The 24,150-nt window shown below is 44.5% G+C and overlaps 2 protein-coding genes and 1 pseudogene across 6 annotated transcripts in view; 1 reads left to right on the top strand and 2 right to left on the bottom strand.

The window, feature by feature from the left end:
- LOC107312593 (rho GTPase-activating protein 20-like) overlaps window positions 1–3,946 on the top strand; it is a 32,932-nt gene extending 28,986 nt beyond the window's left edge. For 4 of the 5 annotated variants that reach the window (XM_015860164.2, XM_015860163.2, XM_015860161.2 and 1 more), the window contains one exon: window positions 418–3,946. In XM_015860164.2, the coding sequence (XP_015715650.1) occupies window positions 418–2,144 (1,727 nt within the window). In that variant the 3' untranslated portion in view covers window positions 2,145–3,946. The remainder of the gene's footprint in view (window positions 1–417) is intronic. The other variant, XM_015860162.2, reaches the window with a different exon arrangement.
- A 3,859-nt stretch (window positions 3,947–7,805) lies between these two features.
- On the bottom strand, window positions 7,806–11,856 carry LOC107312650 (adrenodoxin-like). The gene is made up of 5 exons (XM_015860274.1): window positions 11,715–11,856; window positions 11,064–11,307; window positions 9,396–9,520; window positions 8,739–8,868; window positions 7,806–8,495 (listed from the first exon to the last, which is right to left on the bottom strand). The coding sequence occupies exons 1-5, from the start codon at window positions 11,839–11,841 to the stop codon at window positions 8,375–8,377; spliced, it is 747 nt and encodes a 248-aa protein (XP_015715760.1). The 5' UTR covers window positions 11,842–11,856; the 3' UTR covers window positions 7,806–8,374.
- A 1,656-nt stretch (window positions 11,857–13,512) lies between these two features.
- LOC116653446 lies at window positions 13,513–13,580 on the bottom strand (annotated as a pseudogene).
- Window positions 13,581–24,150: the final 10,570 nt, after the last annotated feature.

Below are 24,150 nucleotides of genomic sequence, written 5' to 3'. Positions count from 1 at the left end.
GCAGTTTGTTCTTCCTCACATCTGCCAAAGGAAAGTGTTGTAAAAACAGCCATTTGATTTTCCCTTTTCCTGTCAGACACGGCTAAGAAATCAGAGGAAAGCAGAGGGCTGAATTCTCACAACCTAAATGTGTCCCTGAACATGGGACTTTTTCTGTGGCTGATGTTCAATCTATTCCAGACATTTCAGACTCAAGTACTATCACGAGAATTTATTGTAGCCTTAGCGATGGTGTGTCCCAACAATGTTTTCTTCCAGATTAATTATGTAGGGCTAAACAAAATGGTTGAAGGGGAACAGATTGACTTTTCTGTTAACTGTACTATGAGTTGGTAATGTTTCTTATACCTTGGCTGTAAAGCACTGTATGGAGTTAGGAGATATAGACAGTTAATTAATTAGTGTTCTCTGCTCTAGGCATGGCTCAGAATGGTGACTCCTCTGATGAGCTGGAATTCTCTGCTTATGACCTGGAAAGACCAAAGCATTCTCTGATGCCTAAAACAGATGATATTTTTGAATCACCCAGCGGCTTGTTACTTGATGAGGAGCAAGAAGACTGGGACTTGTTCAGTGAGATCACAGCCTGCTACCAAAGCAAAACCCAGAAGAATTCCAGTGCAGACAGCTATGACCTCCTAGAAGAGGAGGGTTCCTTCAGCTCCACTGGCTCAATTCGTTCACTCAGCCCAGCCAGGGACCGGTGCTCATCAGAGCCCAGTGTCTGCCTTAGCTCCCAGCTTCCTGCTCAGAGCCATGAGCCAGTGGCTCGCCAGTCTAGCTGTGATGCCACCATTATGCACAGTCACACAGACTACATCCACAGGCTCAAGCAACTGCAAGTAGAGAGCCAGAAATTGATTGATGAAGGCCTTAGCACTGGGGCTAATAAAGTCAGGCAGAATTTGTGGCAGCCACCTCAGGCCAGATCTAGGGTGAAGAAGCTCAGCTTTCAGAAATCCAGCCTGTCCAACAGGTCCAGCTTCTCTAGCCTGTCCTCCACCGCTACATCCCCATCTGCATCCTCGCTTAGCTCCCTAGACAGTGCTTTCTCATACTGCTCGGAGTCATCAGCTGTCAGTTCCACAGATGTGTCCTCCCTGTCATTTATATTTGGCACATCTGCAAGGCTTCATGCTGTGTCTCCCAAAATTGCCAAGAAGTCCCCAAAAGAGTGGCACAGGTCCTTCACCTCTCCTGTGCCTTTACAGCCATGTGACCTAGACAGTTTCCATGACTATAAACCCAAGGCGGTAGAGAGCAGACATTGTTCTGGGGAGAGGAAAAGTTTTCCTTCTGTCAGCAGAGCTGCAGCAGGAAGCCCACTAACCAACACTGACTGGGAGAAAGAGGAGAGACAGCTGGGAATTGAGGGAGTGCCTGATCTGAAGCTCCAAAGCCTGGATTGCCCCAGCGATCTAGAACAAAATCCTGAGCCTTCACCTGATGGCCCAGCCAGCAAGAAATTCCTGCAGATCAACCAGCAGCAACACAGGGAGAAGGTCGTGAAGCACATTGAAATCAGAAGTGTTGATGCCTGCTCTCCAAGCCAGGAAAGCCTGAAGCGCACCAAGATAACTTTTTACATGTCCCCAAATAAAGAATATTCTTGGGGATCACCAGTGGAAGAGGAGTGGCCCTTGGCAAACGCCAGCAGCAATGACTCACCCAGTAGCCACAAAGAGCAAAGTGAATCTAAGGGCTTGCAGACTGTGAGAGTCCATATTCCCCAGACAGTGTTTTATGGGCAGAGTACCCCCCTTGTTCTGCAGTCTGCCTCCAGGCAGATCCACTATGAGCCAACAATCCTGTTCTCACAAGCAGGGCACAAAGAGAGCCTCCCAAGTGCCTCCATTCCTAAGGAGCTGGAGAGCAAGCCAGTGGAGGTGACACAGGTGCCAGTCCAGAGCAAGGTTTTCAACACATTCGGCCACACCATCCGTATCATCCTCCCTGCTTCCATTCGAAGCACCATCAGGGAATATTTCAAACATGATGAAACCAAGACCTACCCCTTGGCTGAAGCAGAAGCAGTGGAGAATGAACTTCTTCGGAGCAGGACGGAGTGGCTCAGGAGCCAGCCACTGGCAGAAATGGCTGAAAAACATGATGCAATGGCTTTTGCAGAAGAGACATTTGTCTAGGGAGATGGCTGTGGAAGAACTGAATTTGTGTGTGTGTGTGTGCAGCAGAAAATATTCTGATCAAGGTGTGTAGTGGGCTGTCTTGAGCAGTAAGTGTGAAGTGGCACTAATGTGTATGTAATGTTGGGGTTTGCAGTTCATTCTGGTTGGGTTGTGAGTGTTGTTCTTTTTGTTACATTCTTTTTCTACTTGAGATACTTCACCAACGAGGTGTTGTGTTGAGGGATCTGAATGCCATCAGACTGTCCCTGAATTTGCTGACCTTGGCAGAGTCTGACTTCATTTCTTTTTGAAGCAGAAAAGGAAAAACTCTATTTTATTCAGTCACTAGCATGTACAGATGACTGGAGAACTGGGGCAGCAAATGCTCCAGCAGAATTAGTTGAATTTTAAGCTTGCGTGAAATTCTCCACTCTTCCCAGTTCATCACCACCATTCATCTAAAAGGAGATTATTCACATCCACCCCAGAAATCACTACTTCTCTTTGCTTATCTTCCTTTTGTTCCCCCAGGGGGGTAGAACTCTGTGTTCATTACTTCTTGCTTCAGCAGAACTATGAATGTTTCACTTCTGTGGCATCCTCTGGGAACAGCTGGGCCTTTCAGTCCTAGTAAGAAGTGACATCTTTTCTGTAACTGAGTGTGACAGTTCAGAACACCCTTTCCAGAAGCAGTGTTGGATGGGGATTGTAATCAAATTCCTAGTTATGCTGAAAGGGGCCCAGGCAGCAGTTGGTTTTAGCATGAAGTCATGGTGTTGTGGAAGTAGTCAGGAAAGCTGTGAAGTGGGTGATGCAGCAAAAGTCCCATTGGGCCAGGAAGCTGTCAGACAGTTTAATAAGCTGAGATTGTTCAGGTTTTAACAGTGCTGCTAAAGCTGTGTCAGAGAAATGCATTCCCACTCATCAAAATACTCTGCCCAGTGTGGTCTAGCAGAGTTAAGTATGGAGAAATGACAGGCAAGCATATAGCAGATGGCTGCTTGTATGGCACTAACAACATGCAGCCATTAGGATTTTACATCATTGTCGTGATGCCACTCAGGACAATGCTTAGAATAATTTTTGCCATAGTGTGACTTAGAGGACTGTGGTGCTTCCAGCCCAGCTCTAAAATAAGCAGAGAGCACCACAGTAGTTAGATAGGAGTTAAGAAAATGATGGGAAAATTCTCAAAGATTGAAAGACTCAGGATACGTCATTCACCCAGGGAGATAGCCCATCTCATCAGCTAACAGTGAATGGGTAAAAGACAGAAGAAACTCATGAATCTTAGTGATCAAGTGGTAGACTTTCTGAAGTACCCCTTTGAAAGTTGCTGAGTGTATGCCATCACCATCCTTGAGGGTTGCTTGACACCCATTGTTATTTAGCCCGTGTACAGAGTGAAAGCCATATCTGTAAATGACCAAGTGAGAATTCTGCAGGTCACTATCTGTGCCTGGGATCTGGTCCCAGATCTGAAATCTGAATTTATACTCTGTGATTCCCATGGGGATGGAGGGAAGCCCAGATTCCACAAGGTGTACAGAAAATGTTTCGTCATGTGCAAAGTGTTCAGCTCTCAGGTGCATTCTCTGTCCTGTCTCACTTTGGTGGGCCTTGTATGATGAACGGTGTATATAGTTGTAATGCAAACCACCTGCTATCATTTTCCTCACACAGGCACTAAGGATGCACAGTATTGTTTAGGTTTTGGTGGGGTTTTTTTTGTTTTGTTTTTTGTTGTTTTTTTTCCATTTTCCCCAGAACTATGGTTGTAACTATTTGAATAAAAGAGGCACAAGTTTGTTTGCAATGTAGTGGTTGCCTTTCATTCCCCTTGCTCCTACTTTACCATCCTTTCTGTACTTACATAGTCATGCTTGCAAAAGACCAAAGCATGCCATGAGGCATATGCTTCCCCCTCAAGACCTGCAAGGGTGGCCTGTGCTAACAGAGAACCCTCTGCCATCTCTATTTCTCTGTAGCCATCATTATTTAAGATTCTCCCTCAGGGAACCGGACCCAGACAGCCAAACAGCACTAAACAGAAGGCAGAAGATAACATTACTGCTGCTTTAACGAAGTGCAAAACTATCCCAGCTGCTGCCCCCTACCTGGAGATTTGGAAGCTTCTGTTGCTGCTGTCCAGGTCTGTGTATGACAGGTAAACTGAATCTGCACAGGCTTTTCGGGTACTTATGAGTAGGCTCAATCATCACTCTGGTTTATGTCTTTTCAGGAAGGTGAAACAGCACTAAATATTATGAGGGAGTTATCTGGACTTGGAAGGGAGATTAATCTGTGTTCCAAGCAGGGTGACAGATTGTAGACTGGGTCAGTGGCCAGGCTGGTTTTGGTTCAGACAAGGAGGACCTGGCCCAAATGCCAAGAAAGAGCTCTCAACTTGCGTCACCTAAAAGAATTATGAGCAAGTTAAAAAGAGATTTGTTTATAGAAACAAAGGGAGGGGCAAAACAAATTTTCCTCCTCTCATCTGAGGCTGCCTAATATGGGCACACTGCTGTGGACAAATCCTCTAACCCAGTGCTTAGTTATTATTAGATTTTTTTTTTTTTTTAAACAAAGGGAAATTATTAATAAACTAAATTGGACAAAATTTGTCAAACAAACAAACAAAAAAACAGAAAAACAAGCCCTGATCCCTGTGGGAGCACATGGCTGCCCTGCAGAGGCAGCACTGCAGTAGCACAGTCTGTTGATGAACACACAGTACCCAAGGAAGTATGCATTCTAGGTTTAGGAAAGCTGCACGTTAAATAAAACAGCTACTTTGGCAGCAAGAAAGTTTTTTGCCCAAGCTCCTGTTCCTATGGTTCATCACACTGTTTTTTAGCCTTCTCAATGAGCTTCAGTTACATACAGGGGAAATAGTTACCTGTGTGGTAAGTACAATTAATTTCAACATCACCTTTCGGCAGCCATCACTGTTTTCATATCCAATATTTTAAACTTTTTTTTACTGTTTATTGAGATCACATGCAGTAGCTGACATTACATGTGCTGTGAAAGCTGGAGCACTCATTTACAGGAGCCCAGGCACTCACGCAAAATGGCACTTCAGCTTTGAGAATATGAAGATGCTCCCCTCATTTTTGCAACTAATCCTACACCTGCTAAGTTAGCAGAAGCTTTCCCCTTACTTCCAGGTCAACAAAACACACTTACCCAATTAGTCATAGAATTCCTAGGGACAGAAGATCAAGAAAGCCCCTGAGAAAAATTTCACAGGACCCTGTTTGCTCAGAACAAATGATACCAAATACACATTGATTTGACCCAGAAAAGTGATGTTTTCCTTTAATGCGCAACTCTCGGGCATAGATACAAATAGGTTTTCCCTTCCCTTTCTGCACACTTTCAGATTAAAAAACAAAGAGATTTAGTGCAAATCATCTTGACAGCTCTGGGCCCTTCTGGAAACTGGCACTCAGTCAGCCATGTACTACTGTTGCCATCTGGGAAGCAAGGAGCGTTCTTGTTCCTGTTTCCACTTATAGATCAAGGCCAAGAAAGAGCAGCTCATTTGCCTTGTGACTCACACGCTTTAGCCTCTTCTCATTTCTGCTTGGCACGTATAATTTTGTTCTCTTATCCTGTAGGCTGACAGAAACTGTGGTGGAAGTGTCCAGGGGCAGCTACAGTTGTTTATTTCAACCATCTTGATTTCATTTCTGATGTATCTGCAGTCAGGAAAGTCAGGTCTCCATCTGATACTCTGTGGCACCTTTAAGGGTCAGAGTTGCCAAAGATTTTGATACCTAAATTTCAAAGCAAACAGCGACTGCACTGGAGAGGAGTGTGTCTGAAAGGGCTGAGTGGTGGCTGTCAAACAGCTATAACCTCAGTCATCATCCTAACAGTGCATGGCTTCATGATGGCTATAAAGAAATGTCATCTTTCAGCAACAAGCTGTGGTCCAGTTGCAGGCTCACAAACTGGAATCAGCCAATGAGTACAACTGCAAAGCCCCAGATGCTCTGATTTCAAAGGGGCAGTGGCAGCATCAGGAGCAAGAAGACCACACCTGCCGGCTTCACTGCTTTCATTAAATCTCTTTTGCAGCCTACAGTAAATCACAGACAAGCTTGCAGCACCTGGCATTTTTCCTACTGCACATCCTTCTCCTAGTTTTCTGGCATTCAATTTTGTATTGATTTTTGCATGATGGGTCAGAGCAGAAATTGAAGTCTGAGGTGGAAAAGTTACAGTGCATCACTGAGTAACACACTGACCCTCAACCACAGAGCCCATGGCAGAATTTCTCCTACCTGAAGAAGCATGGAGGTAGCACTGGAATTAGCAGCCATTGATAGCAGCTCTGAGGTGTCTCAGATACACTCTGACTGGCTTCTAAGAGATCGAGTAAGGAAGAACAGAAATATGATGCAGTCTGTAAAATTCGGGTTCAAGCCTCAACCTCTTCCTTCCCACCTGCCCTGGGTTTCGTGAATCGCCGGTGTACAACGAGCTCCACCTGGTGTCTGAGCGATGTCTCGGCCGTTACCATCCCTTGGACCCTGGCGTTCTGATGCGTTCTGATGGTCAGACACATCGCACAGCGTTGGTATTTAACAATAGAGACTAAAAAGCTGCGGGATGGGCAAAGACCATGTTCTCCTTTCTCTGAACTGTTTCAGGTGGATCCCGGCTTGCGAATCCAGCACAAACCCAGCACAAGGCTGGAGGATAATGCAGGAAATCTCCAGAAGGAGGCAGGTTCAGGAAACTGACCCAGACAGAATTATTTAATAAACACTTTTAAAGGATGTTTTCCACACTGCAGCAGGATGCTTAAGCTTGGATTTTGTAGTTCTTTAAAATCTAAAGGAGGATTTGTATAGCCAAATGCACCTGTCCTCTCGGTTCTGTCGAATGAGAGATATTACTCCTCTTTACAAAATCCATTTTCACCTATCTAATTATAACACTATAATGTGATGGAAAGCACAGAAATAATAGCAGAGTGGCAACGTATTTTTGGCTGTAGTAAATGAGGACAAAAGCAGCAGCTGTGGATGCTGAAACAAAGGAAGAAAAATTGTTTACATTTGGAAGGCCTCAGGTAGGCAGGGATCTCCAGCAAGATACCCTCATCTCCACTGCCAACCCTTAAATCAGGACTGGGAAGGGGTGGATCCTGACTCCATCCCTTCTATTACTCAGATATACTGCATGCACCTGAGCTCCCCTGGGCTGGCCCTGCCTTCCCACCAGGTGCTTCCATCACTGCTTCAGGCCTTGACTCAGCATTTCTGCTACATTTGGTTAGACGTCATGGATTCTCCACAACATTCAGATGGCAAGGTTGGCATATTTCCTCAAACACAAGGGAAGAAAAAAAAACAGCAGTCACATAATCTGGGACAGTAGTAGGTTACTACATCTAAATTCCCTTTAAACTAGTTCTAATAGTTCGTGTGCCCCGGTGGCGCAGTGATAGGAATGCCACGTTGCAACACTGGAGACCCTGGGTTCGAATCCCCCTGTGGCGCAAGTGGTAGAAGTGCCGCTCTGCTACACAGGAGGCTCGAATCCCAGGGGGTTGGACTCGATGATCTCTAAGGTCCCTTCCAACCCGCATGAGACTATGATACTATGATGATAGTATGATACTGCAACCAGTCTGATGTTACAAAGAAAGCACATACACAGATCTAAAAGCCTGATTATTAGTAGTTTATTTTATGTACACTGTAGGACATTAATGGGAAAATGTGATATTTGGAGAAATTAGCATAACACAACAATTCAGTGACATGCGTTCAAATGTTCCTGCTAAGCAGACCAAACTTGTTGGTGTTATCAAGCCAAGTAGTACGGTCTTGCATTTGGAACAGCTATCTCTTCTCAAGCTTCCCAAACTGGGAAAAATCTGCTCTGCAGTTCAGTAACAGAACATCACAAAATTCCCAGTAGCTACATAGAATAGTGGAATCCTTACATTTAAAAGGAGATGGTGAGTTACACACAGCCAGATGTTTGCTGCCACCCACCTGGGGAATTCATCTAGTTGAGCTCATGAGAACACTGAAGCACTTATTTAAAACTTGTGTTGAAAATCCTAGCATTAGCTCTGTTTAAATAAGAGATTACTGAACAGTCATATATACTACTATCAGACTTCTCTTGTCTACTGTAAATCAGCTGCAGAGTACTGCCATTAACATAAAGCAAAATGTCCCACCACACCTGAAGGAAACAGGCTTGGCAGGAGCTTTTTCCAGTTACTGTTTGCTTTGCTTTCCAACCTCCAGCTGACTCCTAATGTCTGATACTTCCACAGGGACCTGCACTGTCATACCATCCATAAACTTCTTAATGCGCACCTGGCATCCAAGGCGAGATCTGAGAAGAAAATATTCAGTGAGGTTCATTTATTTCCATAGTAAAGAAAGAAACTCCCAACTCACATTGGAATGTTTGGTCCAGGCTGGCTTTTCATAGAAGTAAAAGACCCAACAGAAAATGTTTCTAGAGGCACAATTGCAATAGAGAATAAACCTGTCCCTTTGGAAATGGGTGCCAAACAGGTGCTGAGAATCTATCTCAGGGTTTTGAGCATCTATTGCTGCCAGCAGGTATACTTACGTCTCAGTGAGCCCATATGCCAAGTCCAGCATGTCCATCTCTTCATCTGAGATGGCATCCAGCTTTTGAAAGACATCTTTCTCAAAGATGAGGTGACAGGTGGAGCAGGCCAATGTCCCTTCACATGCACCTGATGGAGAAGTGAGGGAGTGGTGGCAAATCAGAAAAAACATGAGGGTAAAGGGAGATGATCTTTGGAAATAGTGGGAGAAAAGGTCCTTTTCTCTAGGGCGTATCAAAAGAGACACCAGAAGACACAACAGGTGAAGATAAACTTCAGCCTGTCTCTACTCTGGGAGGATCACAGTTCTCAAATTCATACTTTAACTCCAAACAACTTAACGTGCCACTGGAGTTTCAGTGGCAGCAGGGTGGGTCAGTGTGGTAAGCCAGCCCAGCAAGCAGTTGCTGGGAAAGAGAACCTTGTCAGCAATAGATGCAAATTGGAAACCCATGTTTAAGCAGTTAAAGGAAAGCTGACTGCATAGCTAAGAGCTGATGATCAAATTAGCAAAAGAGATGTACGCATCCTCCCTATGCTCCATGGTCTCATCAGAACTCAGTACTGTGTATGCAGTTGAACTTTTACCAAGTACCCACTGGTCACAGCACAGACACAGAACTCCTCAGTGTACATACCCATCTGCAATCACCTACCAAATCCATCAATGGCCAAGTTCTGGTTGACTACCACTTCCAGCAGACTCTCCCCTTTTTTGGCTGTGGTTGTGAGTCTCTCTCCATCTCGATTTATGAAATGCACCATCACTGGATCTGCAGAGCTTTAGGAAAAGTTTGCAAAAATCAGAGGATCCCACATTCTCCTACACATCCACTGCCAAAGCCTTTTGGCTGAATACCAGAGCCATCACACTAGACAAGAAGATGTGCATACAAGCACTGTTTCTTGAAAGACTGCACTACCCATACTAGAAGACATTCAGGTTGTCAGCTCTCAGTGGGAACGCACAAATTAGAGCAGATCAAATCTGAGCTGACCCAAAGTAGTTCCCATTTTACCAGACTTCTCTCAAAATAGGCATTCAGCTGTGAGTAAATAAATGCAGAGGCTCTGCACAGCCTCTGCTTGTGCTGATGTGTTTGTAGGCAAGGAAATCTTTAGTACGTTGTGGAGCCTGGGATATTAATCCAAATGAAGTAATAACAAGACAAGTCCATGAGATCCAGTAGTAATAAGCAATAAAGGATGTTGTATTTCACACATTGTTTCCCACTCCCTTCCCAAGGAAATTAGTTGTTGACCACTCCTTTTCTGCTCTGTATACCTTCACAAAGTGCTCACTTCTTGTGTAAGCTCAATCACAGTGGGCTCTCATGTGATAAGACATGCTCAGCAACCATGCTGAGTAACCTCCTCTGTGCTGATGCAATCTTTATTTAGGAGAAATAGCTGATTGTGTTGACAGCCTATAGGATTTAATCTAGTAGTGTTAAGGACAAGGTCATCAGCATCACTTAGTGCTGACTTGTGGAAACTGCATCTACAAACAAGGGAGAAACAACATTCACTTCTCCTCCTCCAGATCAGGGCAACTTCTGATCAACATTCACAGCACAGTTCAATTCACAAACTCAACCGCCATGACAAACATGTCTCAACCTAAGTAAGCAGTCTCAGCAAAACCCAGCATGTGACACAACACTCAGAAGCCTAGCAGGGCATAGATTATGTGGTCTTGCCACCTACAACCACCATCTCAGCAGATGAGCATTTGATCTACATTCCCCATATCTTTGTCAGGACAAACATTCCAGGAAGGCACGGCAGCTTGCAGTGAGGCTTCCAAATGCCTAGAGAGGGTATTTTACCTCCTAGAGTGGCAAGACAATATCAGTTCCCCACTCTGCATTTACAGCAGCAGAGACAAGAGATGTGAGAGAATCTGCAATCCACAGAGCACCCCAGCGATCATCTCACCATCTGCACAGCAGGAATGCCCAGCTACCTGACCTGCCTACCATCCCCATTCCTCAAAGGCTTCATGGTCCCTAACGGGACCTAAATAGTACATGACCTCATGTGTCATGTTGCCACATGATTCATGCTTAGAATCCAGGTCACTAGCTGTGGCCTCGATGGCTCCAGAAGATTCCAGAAACAGGAGAGCAGTACCCCTCACATATCAGCTCCCTGAACCACCTTCATCCCATATCAGCATCTATTTAGCCACATCTACCACTCCCTTACAGTTTATGCTTTGCACCAGCTCCCTTCTGAGGGGAGCAAGGTAGACATCAGTGCATTTTTTCCTTCTGAAAAGGTACTTCCTAATGCAGTGATGAACAGTTCAGGATTTTACTCACCTTGATTCTCCAGGAGCACTCTGGAGCTTGCATGTAGAGCTGAAGCCTCTTCTTGACGCCTGCTTTGATCGTATGCAATTCTGCTCTGTCACCTCACAGAAATAAACAAAGTGAGTTTTACTCACTTTCAGTCCACTTAAAAAGGGCCGCATGAGCCCCGAGATGCCTTGAGCTATCATGCTACTGAGGTCTCCCTTTGTGTCTCCTGGAACGTCTTTTGTTGCAAGGCAAGCTGAAGTAAGAGCTGAAATATGGTCAAGAGGGGAAAAAGAAAAAGAAAAAAAAGAGAGAGAGAAAAGTTAGGACAGCCTCCCTGGGGAGGGAGGGATTGTGCATGAATCTTGCTGTTCTCCAGCCCACTTGTGTTTGCATCAGGGCACTCGTGGGTACTGAGGCAAGTATCGTAACAAGAATCATTTCCTCCCAAGGAAGATTCATCTTTTGTTTTGCCTTCCAGACTTCCCTCATAGGAACTAGCCCTAAATCCAGATTTTAGGAGCAGCACTCAGTGCAGAGCCTAACCACATAAGGGGACAGGGAGTATTGGGAGAGCAGAGTGATGGGAACACTGAAGGCCTGAATGATGGTAACTTGTGAAGAAAGGTGGGGGGCAATCAGTTCTTACACAAATAAGGTGAGAGGTAGACTTACTCAGACATCCTCCTGACATGGATACCACTTGGCTACGCCACTGCCTTCCCCAAAACTGCAGGTTCTCGGCTTTAGAATGTGAATATTCACTCACACACTTCCCAGGACAGGCATAAATAGCAGGCATAGTTCTTTCAGTTTTTGAATTCTCTGCTGGAAAGCATCACAGGAGCACAGATACATATCACATTAATGGATATTTCTTCCAGAGAAGAAACCTCCAGTTTGTTTCCTGAATCACTGACATCACTTCAGGGTAAACCACCTTTCCTGACAAATAAAATGCTGTAGAGGAGACAGTTTCAGTTTTTGACTTTTTAACATCTATTTATATTTTATTAGAACAGCTCTCATCTCAGGATCCTGAATTGGCCCTAACACCCAATTAACAGTTCACCATTTGTTAGGATTCTTGTCTTAATCAAGAGTTTTAATGAAGTGATATAACATTAGCCAGCATTAAGCAACAACTTTTGAAATTTGACTCTTTAATCACTCTGTACAGGAGAAAAAAGTTAAGGCATAAGAATGAGAATTGGCTGGAAAATGTTCCTCTGCATGCACGCACGCCCTGTACCAAATCCTGCTTTCACTTCTTAGGCACCATCAAGAAATGCAGCAGGCAACCCAGTGATCCAAACAAACAAATCACAGAGTGTCTTATCTCTCCAGCAAACACTGAAATGAGAGATAAACTAGATGTATGTGCAGCAGTTTTCACAGCAAGGACATTCATGAGTTTGCCTGGCACTGACCTCTCTCCTTGCCAGGAACTCAGAGCACAGAAAGAGGCAGGTCAATGTCACCAGATGGGAGAGAGGAGAGTACAGAGGGGGAAGCCACATCTAAGATCATCACATCCAATCCTGCAGGGAGGCATGCAGTGGTTTCCTTGTGAAAACAGAAACAACCATGCTAAGGTGGGATGGAATCATAGTCCTATACTGGGTTCAGATATCCTGTGCTAATATCTTTGTAACAGGGAGGAAAAAAGCCTGGTGTTGGTTTTTTTGTGTTCAAATAACTACCCGTTCCACAGGAAAATAAAAAGAGAGGAGATTAAAAGAGAAATCCCCACTTAAAGAAAAAAGCCCTTCAAAACGTTGCTTTGGAAGTCAGCACACTACGGGAACAACAGGCACAGCATAAATGAATCTGTAATTCTGTTTCATTAAAATTTGGTAAAAGTCAAATTTCCACCAGCAAACATGCATACATGCCTCTTCTTGCTCACCAGCAGATTAAGCTGCCATCAAAGCAGTGGTTGTATGATATCTTACCACACACTGGGAAGGAAGAGATTTTCTAGCCTGAAATGCATCACCCAGTTTCCTCTGCACCACAAAAAGGACAATTTCCTTTCCTCACAATCTAAGGGACACTCATAAAAAATTTCCAAGACACCTGTGAGGTGTCATTATCCCCCTATACCCCTGATTGTTGCATGGGAAGTAAACAGATTGGTATCAGCATAGTACTGGTCCAGCAAGACATCATGCAATAGTGTTGCAGCCCTCCAGAGCATGCTCAGGCTTCCTAGATACTAGATCTATCTCCTCCAACCACAGTTGGTTTCATATAATAATGCTTCATATAAATACATAGGCATATCATAGTATCATAGTCTCGTGCGGGTTGGAAGGGACCTTAGAGATCATCGAGTCCAGCCCACGGGATTCGAGCCTCTGTGTAGCAGAGCGGCACTTCTACCACTTGCGCCACAGGGGGGATTCGAACTCAGGGCCCCAGTGTTGCAAAGCAGCATTCCTACCACTGCGCCACAAGGGCACACTTAACAGCGCAGGGGCCATGCTAATCTTCTCTGTATCGTTCCAATTTTAGTATATGTGCTGCCGAAGCAAGCACCAGGCAGACTTGCACTTGTTCCTTTGGGTAGACACAGTGCAAACCAGGAGAGTTTTTCTATTACCTTTGTAGCTTCCAAGAGCCCATGAATGGATGGTGTAACATTACAAGTCTGCTGCCTCTTTGAAAGCAGATTAAGATCATGGCCTCATCTTCTAGTTATTAATATACATAGGTATGCAGCTCTGGGTTTGTGAGAGTAACTTCGCTACCACTGAATGAATATTTGATAAATTAAGGTAGGAATAAGTCCATCCTGAAAGGGAGTGGGAAGAAGAATCAGCAGAGGCAACCTCTCCAGCAGCTGAGCTTCCACAAGGACAGAAGGGAGAAGGGACAGAAATTATACACAGCAGAAACTACCCAGCCCTTACCCATGAGTGACCTGCAAGGTGTACAGATGCCAACCAGGTCAGCAAATTGTCACCTGCTTTCTCCAGTGAAAAACTGATACTTGATAAAATTTAGGTTCCTAACAGTGGAACTCCCAAAGTAAAGAAGTTCAGATAGAAGAATGGAACTGAGCAAATGCTCAATGAGTCACAACAAAGTTGAAGTCCAGCATTCTGTCCCAGTACGGAAGTGGCTCCATTATTGTTCGGAGGTTTGTGAAAAAGGCAAGGTGGCCTGGCCACGTGAAGGCAGAGCAAGGAGTCTCAACTGATTTCCATGAAATGGGCCACCAGACTCATCCACCACCCTGTTCTACCTTGGAAGAAATACATCACCCTCCCTGCTGTGTTCTATAAGTAAACAGGACAAGTTGTGCTTGTTCTGCTTTCTCCAAAACCACAGGACCGGGTAAAGAGGGCTGCCTCAAAACTGATGTTCTGAACTCAAACTTACAAAGTGCTTACATCAAGTGAGTTCAAGTATCTGAAGGCACTGACTAGTAGTGGCCAAAGGGTTAGGGGGAAGCCTTTAAACATGTCTCAATCTCTATATCTGTCAAACAAGCCTAACATTTTCTTGCTCTGGACTTTCTCTAGATGTTCAGCAACCTCCTTAGAACTGCTGAAAGCAGATGGATCAAGGGACAAATTTTCACCACTGGAAGCAAGAGGGCAACAATGCTATCATCAGAGATGAGCTAACACTGCAACAGGGAAGCAAAATGAATTCTTAACAGAGCTCCTTGACAACTGTGACCTCTGGCGGCGCAGCTGCTGCCTAGCTGATTGAAGGCCACTACAAGTTACGGTGCCGGGGCAAGGCCTTTATTTGCAGCTACAGTTGCTTCTCCTTTAGTCAGTCAAGGATGCTTCAGTTATGAATGGGAGGACACTAGGGCTGGGTGTGGAGAATAGACAAGCTTCTATGTAACATTCCAAGTTAAGAGCAGAACATTCCCTTGACCCTTCAGTCACTCTCAATTGGAGAGCAACCCTGGCTCATATTTCTTCAAAAGAGCAAAATCAGAGGCAGTAACACTGACAGGGACTTGTAATTTTCCAACTAGATCTGCACACTAGGAAGCTCTAAGAGTGGTATTAACACTTAATCGGAGCAAGCGCCTTCTCAAAAGATGCTCCTGGAATTAACACCCAAAACTCCTTTTTTCAGACACGTTATTCTTTCCTTTCTCCTCCTCATTCTGTTCTCTGTAACAGCTTCATCCTACTATTTAAGAATTAATTATTAGTAACCTTGAGGGAGCTATCACGCAGAACCAGATGTGCATCCCACGCATTGCTTTGTAGGAGTGACCTGCACTGTCGTCCACAAGCTGCAGACCTGTGAGATCAAAGTTAGCCTTAGCTTAATTCAGAATGCATTGCAGCCCAGATCCTTTTCTTAGAGATGAGCTGATTTTCCTACAAGAGAAACACTGAACATCACACAGAGTCAACTTGCATATGGCTAAGCAGCAGTTCTGTATTGACATCAGTCACAGATGAATTACACTGCTCTCCACCAGTTACCACGTGTTCTGATTATAGGCTGATATAAGTTAATTACACTGCATGCTCAGGACTGAGCTATACATAGCTGAGAAGCTGCACTCAACAGAACAGCCACACTGAACAGCACTGAGAAAACCAGGTGTACCTGTTATTCTGTGCTTCCTTGGTAGGAGATATTCTGTGCTTCATGATTTTCAAGCAGTTGGCACACAACTGCCTGTACTTAATGTGGGAATACAAGAAAAGCTGTTCAGAGCAGCAACTATGGAGCAAGATAAACAGCATGAAAACCAAGGACACCTCTGGAAGAAGGAGGGACTCACAGCTCTGATTGGATACGTGCCTGCATGGACAGTTGCAAAGTGTTTTGTAGAATGCTTTGTTGACATGTAAAGGTGGTTGGGAAAGTTGTAAGGGCGGATGGGAAAGTTAGAAAATAACAACTTGTGAAGGTATATAAGGGATGTGAGAACTTGTAATAAACGATTTGGATCGTTCATATCCGAGTCCGTGCCTCAAACGCTGCAAATGGCGCCCACTGCGTGGAGCAAATCAACCCGCGGCTGAGCGAGCCCGGTCCGGCAGCGTCGCCCGACTGAACTTCGGAGAGACTGTTTCGCGCGCACCCGCACCGTTCTGCAGGACAGAAGGTGAGCAGTCGGGAACTATGGGGAGCTCACTAACGAGGGAGCAACGAGTACATCTCGAAGTATTGCGTTCAGTGTTACTGTATCAGGATGAGACTGTGTCTACTTCAGCATTAGCTACTCTTCTTAAATGGATAAGCAAAAACGTCCCTGAATTTCCAAAAACTGAGTTCTCTCTCGATGGAGAACTTTGGGACAAAATCGGCTCAAAACTCTACGAGGCTTCTCTCGCTAAATACAGAACGGCCGCTAAGGCTGCTAAGCTGTCACCCGTTTGGAGCCGGATAACGGAAGGGCTTAAACAAATTCAACAAGGAAGAATTTCTTCCGACTGTTCCCTGTTGCCCTCCGTCCCACCCCCGCCGCTGCCTCTCGCTGCGGGAAGCGGCCCGTGCCCGGATCCGACCGGCGGCTCCGACCCCCCCTCGATTTGGGGAGACGAAAAAACCCAACGCTCCCTCATCGCGCTCCCGGCGTTCGCTCCTCCCCCGACGTTCGTCGCGCAGCTCCCGCCCCTCGCCCCCCCCACGTCGCTCGCCGCGTTGTCGGCCTCTACGGCCCCCCCGCCCTTCAGTCCGCCTACGACGTTCTCTGCTCTTTCGCCCTCCGCCCCCCCCACGTCGTGCGCTGCTGCGTCTGTGCAGCCGGCGTGTAACGTGGTTAAAGACACGGACGGATCGAAACCAGGGGATCGTTGTGACCCCGGTCCAGAAGATCCGGAATGCAAATCGGACGCATTCCCTCCTGTTGATAATTTGAAGGGAGCGGGAACGACAAATTTCTCTGTAGCCTACCGTGGTGTTTTAGCGCAGTGCAGAAAAGAAGCAATATTAAGGGGTGATGCTGAGACATTGCAAGCCTTTCCTGTGTTGTATCAGCCGAATCAGGTCCCCCGTTGGGAATCCCTGCCTTATGAGGCAGTGAAAGAGCTAAGGAAGTCAGTGAGAACATACGGAGTGCCTTTACATACAATCTTTTGGTTTCAGTCGGTGATAGTTATGTTATGACCCCTCATGACTGGAAATTTGTGTTACGAATGATCCTCTCTCCCATGCAATACACCGTGTTCATGACTGAATACCGGGATCAGGCTGCTGTCCAGGCCTTGAATAATTTGAACAATCTAAATCACATTGGCCTAGAGGAACTCATGGGGGAGGGGGTCCGGGCAACACCTCAGGCACAGGCACAGCTGGACAGGCAATGCCTGGAGCAAGTTAAGACTTTAGTGTTGCGTGCTGTCTGTCGTGTACCTGATATTGATTCACCCGATGCTTCATTTACTTCAATTAAGCAAGGGGCTACTGCGTCTTACATTACATTTCTTGACCATTTACAAAATTCACTAGAGAGACAAGTAGAAAATGAAGCCGCCCGAAATGTCTTGCTTAAGCAATTAGCAGTAGAAAACACAAATGCAGTCTGTTGAAAGGTTTTACAGTCCCTAAAGAATGCAAACCCATCAATTACTGACTTGATTAAAGCCTGTCAAGATGTAGGCACAGAAAGTCATAAAATGGCCCTGCTAGCAGATTCATTGGCCACCCAACTTGATGCAGGGACAGCTCAAAAAGTAAAGTGTTACAATTGTGGGGAACCAGGTCACGTACAAAGGGACTGTAAAAAGCCCAAGTGAGCAAGTAAAAATGCTTCTGCTATTCCAACTCGTCCCTGTCCACGGTGCAGGAAGGGGCTACACTGGGCTAGAGACTGCCGATCCAAACTTCCTGTTGCTGCACAGCCCTGCGATCTGCCGGGAAACGGCAAGAGGAGCGCGAGACCGCGCGCTATGACAGCAAATACGGTCCCGACTCAGCCAGATGCTGTCTGGCTAGCTCACTCAGACCAGCCACCTCTGGCAACGCAGGAGTGGATTTGTCCACTGCCCAGTCAGTGACGCGGACTGATAGCACCGTGACTCTCATTCCAACAGGGGTAATGGGTCCCCTTGGGGATGGGCATAGCACCCTCTTGTTAGGACGTTCTTCTGTTACAAGGGTGGGACTTTTTGCTTTACCTGGAGTTATAGATGCTGACCATACCAGGGAAATGAAGATAATGGCATGGACCCCCCCCCCCCCCCCCGTTTTATTCCAAAAGGCCAAAAAATAGCACAATTAGTCCCTTTTCATTCTATGACCTGGTATTAGAGATTGAACCGGTGGATTTGGGAGCACAGATAAACCTGTTGTGCTATGGACCATACAACTATCAAAAGACAAACCATGCTTAGTAAATGGCAGACAGTTATTAGGACTAGTGGATACTGGAAATGATGTTACCATCATTAAGTACAGTGATTGGCCCTCTGAATGGCCACTAAGATATTCTAATTCTGCTATTGTGGGGGTTGGGGGCCTACAGCAGCCAAAACAAAGTGCCTGAATTTTGCCTTTTGAAGGGCCTGATGGTCGCATTGCTCATGCTGCTCCTTACATTTTGCCAATTCCCTGTACTTTGTGGGGTCGTGATCTCTTAAGTCAGTGGGGTATGATTTTGCAGACAAATTTTCAGTGAGGGCCATTGATCGGCAGCAACCTATACCCTTAGCTTGGAAAACAGAACAACCTATTTGGGTAGATCAGTGGCCCTTAAAAAGGGAAAAGTTCCTGCACTTACATGAATTAGTTCAAGAACAGCTAGATGCTGGTCACATAGTGCCTACTACGAGCCCTTGGAATACTCCAGTTTTTGTTATCCTCAAGAAGAGTGGAAAATGGAGGCTCTTACAGGACTTGCATGCTATCAATGCAGTAATTGAGCCTATGGGAGCGTTGCAGCCTGGTCTTCCTTCACCCTCAATGTTACCCTCGGATTGGCCTATAGCAGTCATTGATGTAAAAGACTTTTTTACCATTCAGCTTCATCCAAAAGATGCGCCATGATTCGCTTTCTCAGTGCCTTCCATCAGCCTACAAAGCTCTGCTCAGCAGTATCATTGGACAGTATTACCACAAGGAATGCTTAATAGTCCAACAATATTTCAATTGACTGTAGCAAATGCATTGCAACCAGTTCAAAAGGCTAGACCTCATGTCCTTATTTATCATTACATGGATGATATTTTAATAGCAGCAGAACAAGAAGAGGGTCTAAAGGATGCTTTACTGCTCGTCTGGGAGGCAGTCTAATCTATTGGCTTACAAATAGCAGAAGAAAAAGTGCAACTTAGTTCTCCATGGAAATATCTAGGATGGAAAATTGCATCTCACACTATCCAGCCATAGATCCTCAAAATAGTACCTCACGTACGGACATTAAACGATCTGCAAAAGTTATTAGGAACCATCAATTGGTTGCGGCCACTTTTGGGAATTACTACTCAAGAGCTGCATCCTTTATTCAAACTACTGAAAGGAGACCCAGATCTAACTTCTAAAAGACAATTAACACCAGAAGCACAACAATGCTTAGACTCTGTAATAACATCAGTGCAAAATCGATACAGCCATCGTGTTTGTTTATCACTTCCAGTACATCTCATAATAATATCCAACTTCTATCAGCCATATAGCTTGTTATGTCAATGGGATACCTCAAGAAAGGATCCTCTCATTATCCTCGAATGGGTATTTTTACCACATACATTTTCAAAACGTATTACATCACGAGTGGAAATGTTTGCTATGCTAATACAGCGAGGTCGTCATCGTCTACAAATTCTACGAGCTCTTGACCCTGAGTGCATATACGTACCTGCTACTAAAAAAGATTTAGATTGGATGCTTGCGCAGTCACTTCCTTTTCAGACTGCTATGGCAGACTATACCGGACAATTGCCCACCCATCCTCCCAAACATCAGTTACTGCATAATTTGGCTGATATCCCCCTTACTACTAATAGTTTACTTTCACATGTTCCAATACCTAATGCTGTTACTGTATTTACAGATGGCTCTGGCAAGACACACCAAGCAGTGGTTCTCTGGCGTGCGACTGCTACACAATGGCAGTCAGACGTACATGTTGTTGATGGATCACCTCAAGTTGTAGAACTCGCTGCAGTAGCTCGAGCTTTCCAAATTTTTTCAGACCAAAAGCTTAATTTAATAACTGACTCTTTGTATGTTACAGGTATCATTCAGCGGATTGAAGGATCCTTTCTTAAGAAAGTTAATAACCCAGTTTTGTTTGTACAGCTCAAGCGAGTCTTGCATTATGTCTCTCACCGTACTCTTCCTCATTTTATTATGCACATTCAATTGCATACTACATTGCCTGGTCCTTTAACTGAGGGCAACCGTAAGGCTGATCAAGCCACAGTCGCTTTTGCTACTCCTCAATTATTTGAGCAAGCACGACTCTCCCATCAATTTTTCCATCAGAACAGGAGAGCCTTACAAAAACAATTCCAACTGACAGTGGATCAAGCCCGTAACATTATTCTAACATGCCCAGACTGCCAGGCAATTGCCCCTTTGCCTCAAACTGGGACAAATCCACGTGGCACAGCCCCTCTTCAACTGTGGCAGACAGATGTCACTCACATTCCTGAATTTGGCCGTCTAAAATATGCACATGTAACGATAGATACTCATTCTTCTTACATTCTTCTTATGCCACAGCACATACAGGTGAACGCAGTCGTGACGCCCGTAAACACTGGTTATCTGCTTATGCTGCTATGGGAATCCCTCATACGATAAAAACAGATAATGGGCCCGCTTATACTTCTAAGGCCACTCAAACTTTCCTTCAAGAATGGGGAGTTAGACATATTACAGGCATCCCTCATTCTCCCACTGGACAAGCTATCATTGAGCACACTCATCAAACATTGAAATCCATTCTTATTAAACAAAAAAGGGGGAATATGGGAGACACACCACAAGAAAAATTATGTAAGGCTTTGCTTGTGCTGTGTTTTTTGAATCGTGATCATACAGATAAAGCTCATGTGGTTTGTTATTTAGGAGCCTCCCCAGTGCTCAAGGAATGGCCTATGGTTAATGTTTGGAATATGGGCACAGGGCATTGGGAAGGTCCCTTACCACTGATAACTTGGGGTCATGGATATGCTTGTGTTTCCACAGGGACTGGCCCTATGTGGGTTCCAGTACGATATGTTCGGCCTCATCTCAAGGCAGAAACTAGTATCCAGCTTTCATAGTGACTGGGATTGTGTGCTTCTTATTTATTGGTATTGCTTTGTAACCTGTTATACTGCAGATAATAATTTTAGTAATGGTAGGATATAGTGGATAACTCTTCTGCGTTACTGGTACAAATTTAAGAATTAGAATTATTAAGCATTATCTAGATTATTGTGTGTTTTTCCTATTTTGGTAGTAGATAGAATATAAGTTAAATAGGATTTGATGTTACCAATGCTGGAAATTATGGGAATAGCTCTTCTAGTGTATTAGTAATGTTCAGTTATGATTTTATTAGCCTATCAACTAGCCTCTTCTTAGTTTGTAAATACAAGACCCTGGAAAAGAATCCTGGACAAAGGGATGATTCTTAAATATAAAATGGTTAACTCTTTTTTCATCTCACTAATTGGAATTTTCAAAATATGACCATGCATCAATTGAAGCAAAGATGCTTGCTAAAATAGCTAACCTCAGTAGTTTATTCTGTTTTGCAAGCAGGTGTTCCACTTGGGCTCTGAACCACACACTGGCCATGCGGATGCAGCGTACAAATGGAAAATACCATTCAGACCCTGAGTAGGATAAGAGCAAGAGAGAATTCGTGGTGGGTGAGAAAGGGAAAGTGCACCTTGAAGCAGGGGATGCCCTGCTGGCACTGCCTATCGCATCCATCGCCAACATGATCCTTCTCTCTCCTTTTATGCAGTTTTCTGCCTCTCCAGGGACAATAAGTAATAGTGTGCAAGCTTAGGGAGTATTTGCTTCCTGATAATGGGATGGTCTAAAATGGATAACATGAAATTGAAGTCTTTTTCTAACCCATTTCAGATTAACACAGAATTGGATTCTCAGGAATTCTTTTCCAGGTTGTAGGAACTTAGGCCACAGGCAAAATGCATCTGATATTTTAGTGGATTTAACCATATATTTTGTCATTTGCCTTATCTCCTTTTTCATTTTCAGAATATTGTCAATCGAGGCCTTGATTGAGTTATAATGATTATGTTATTAATATAATTAGTGTTATTATTTTATAGCATAGTATGGTAGCAGTTTGTGAATAAACAAAAAAGGGGAAATTGTGGGAATACAAGAAAAGCTGTTCAGAGCAGCAGCTGTGGAGCAAGATAAACAGCATGAAAACCAAGGACACCTCTGGAAGGAGAAGGAGGGACTCACAGCTCTGATTGGATACGTGCCTGCATGGACACTTGCAAAGTGTTTTGTAGAATGCTTTGTTGACATGTAAAGGTGGTTGGGAAAGTTCTAAGGGCAGATGGGAAAGTTAGAAAACAAAAACTTGTGAAGGTATGTAAGGGATGTGAGAACTTGTAATAAACGATTTGGATCATTCACATCTGAGTCCGTGCCTCAAACGCTGCAACTTAACATACTGCATTATTGAGCATTGCAAGATGTTGGAACACAGCTAACAGACGCATCTTCTCAATGAAGAGCCACTACAGCGAGATGTATGAAGTCTGAAGCCAGGTTACAAGTAACAGCTTCCCAGGTCAGCTAATGTGAGAAAGAGGGGAATTAATTCAGTTTTGTATCTCAGGCTGCCTGGTAGTTCCACTTCTAAAGATAGACTAGGAAGATCATAGAATCGCAGAACATCCTTTGAAGTGACCCACAGGGATTGCCGAGTCCAAGACCTGGCTCCACCCAATATTCAAACCCTGAATCTGAGAGCAGTGTCTAAATGCTCCTTGAGCTCTGGCAGCTTGGGACCACAAACTCCACCCTGGGAGGTCTGTTTCATGCCTGAATACCCTCAGGTAAAGAACCCTTTCCTTAATACCCAACCCTGATGCAGCTTCACACCATTTTGGAGTCTCCGGATTGTCCAGAAGTGTAAGTGAGAAGGTATTGCCCACCCAGAAGCAAGCGCAGTAGATGTTAGAACTCCATCTGTGAGAACTGCATTCACAGATCAGCATGCTTTCTCTAGAAGAATGCAGTACAGTAGTGTTCAAGGAGACATTACAGTTCATCTAGTCTTGTGTTCGGGTTTGTTTGAATCCTGGAAGAAACGAGGAAGACTGTCCTACAAAAGCTGTATCCATGCCAAATCCAAAACAGATTTCAGTAGTTTTCATTGCTCCACACTATACATTTTGTTTCAGGCAAGTTCAAGATTCTCCTACAGTAGCAAATCTGAGTACCAACAAATTTTGATGAGATCTTTGCCTTATTTTACAGTGCAGCAAGTAGGAGCACGAGGTTATGTGAAGACCCTCTTAGCAACCACATGGAAAGCAGACACAAACTAAGATCAAACAGTTAATTAGCAGAAAGTTGGCAGTGGCTGTCCTCCAATCATTACTGGGCCCAGTCCTTCAAAACTTAGGAAACACAAATAGAATGCAAGCTAGGGCAAAGTAGCTGTGAAACAAATGAGTTTGAAATCAATGGTACAGGGCCAGACCCAGACAGACCCAAGTTTGAGACATACAACAATGCCAAGGCCGGCTACCCTCTTACCAGCTCATCTGTTGCTAGATCCCTTGAGGGCCTGGGCACAGCCCTACACACCAGGTATTCCATTGGCAAATTCCTGAAACAGTTTTTCTTCCTCCTAAAACTTAGACTCAGGCTGACCTTCTAGGGACCACGTGTCAGACGTCTAACTAGGAAGCACATTGCTAGACTCAAAGCAAGCTTTCAACAATCATCCAGACACCATCTGCTGAATTTATCTAAACTTTATTGGCACTGTAGGAAGAACAGGGTATGGATTTTAACAACTCCTCCAAACAGGGGGGAAGGGGGGGAAAAAAAAAAAAAAAAAAGCCTTGATATAACAGGTCTCTTTGCAGATAACCAGATGGATCCATGAATTACTCCATAACCCCAAGAAAACGTGTTTTATTATAATCAAGTAAAAAGGCTGGTAAAAAAAAATAATAATTTACAGCAA

This window comes from Coturnix japonica, chromosome 4, assembly GCF_001577835.2.
Source record: "Coturnix japonica isolate 7356 chromosome 4, Coturnix japonica 2.1, whole genome shotgun sequence".
In the NCBI taxonomy this organism is placed as follows: domain Eukaryota; kingdom Metazoa; phylum Chordata; class Aves; order Galliformes; family Phasianidae; genus Coturnix; species Coturnix japonica.
The sequence above is the reverse complement of the archived record's forward strand: the minus strand, read 5'-3'. Positions and strand labels throughout refer to the sequence as shown.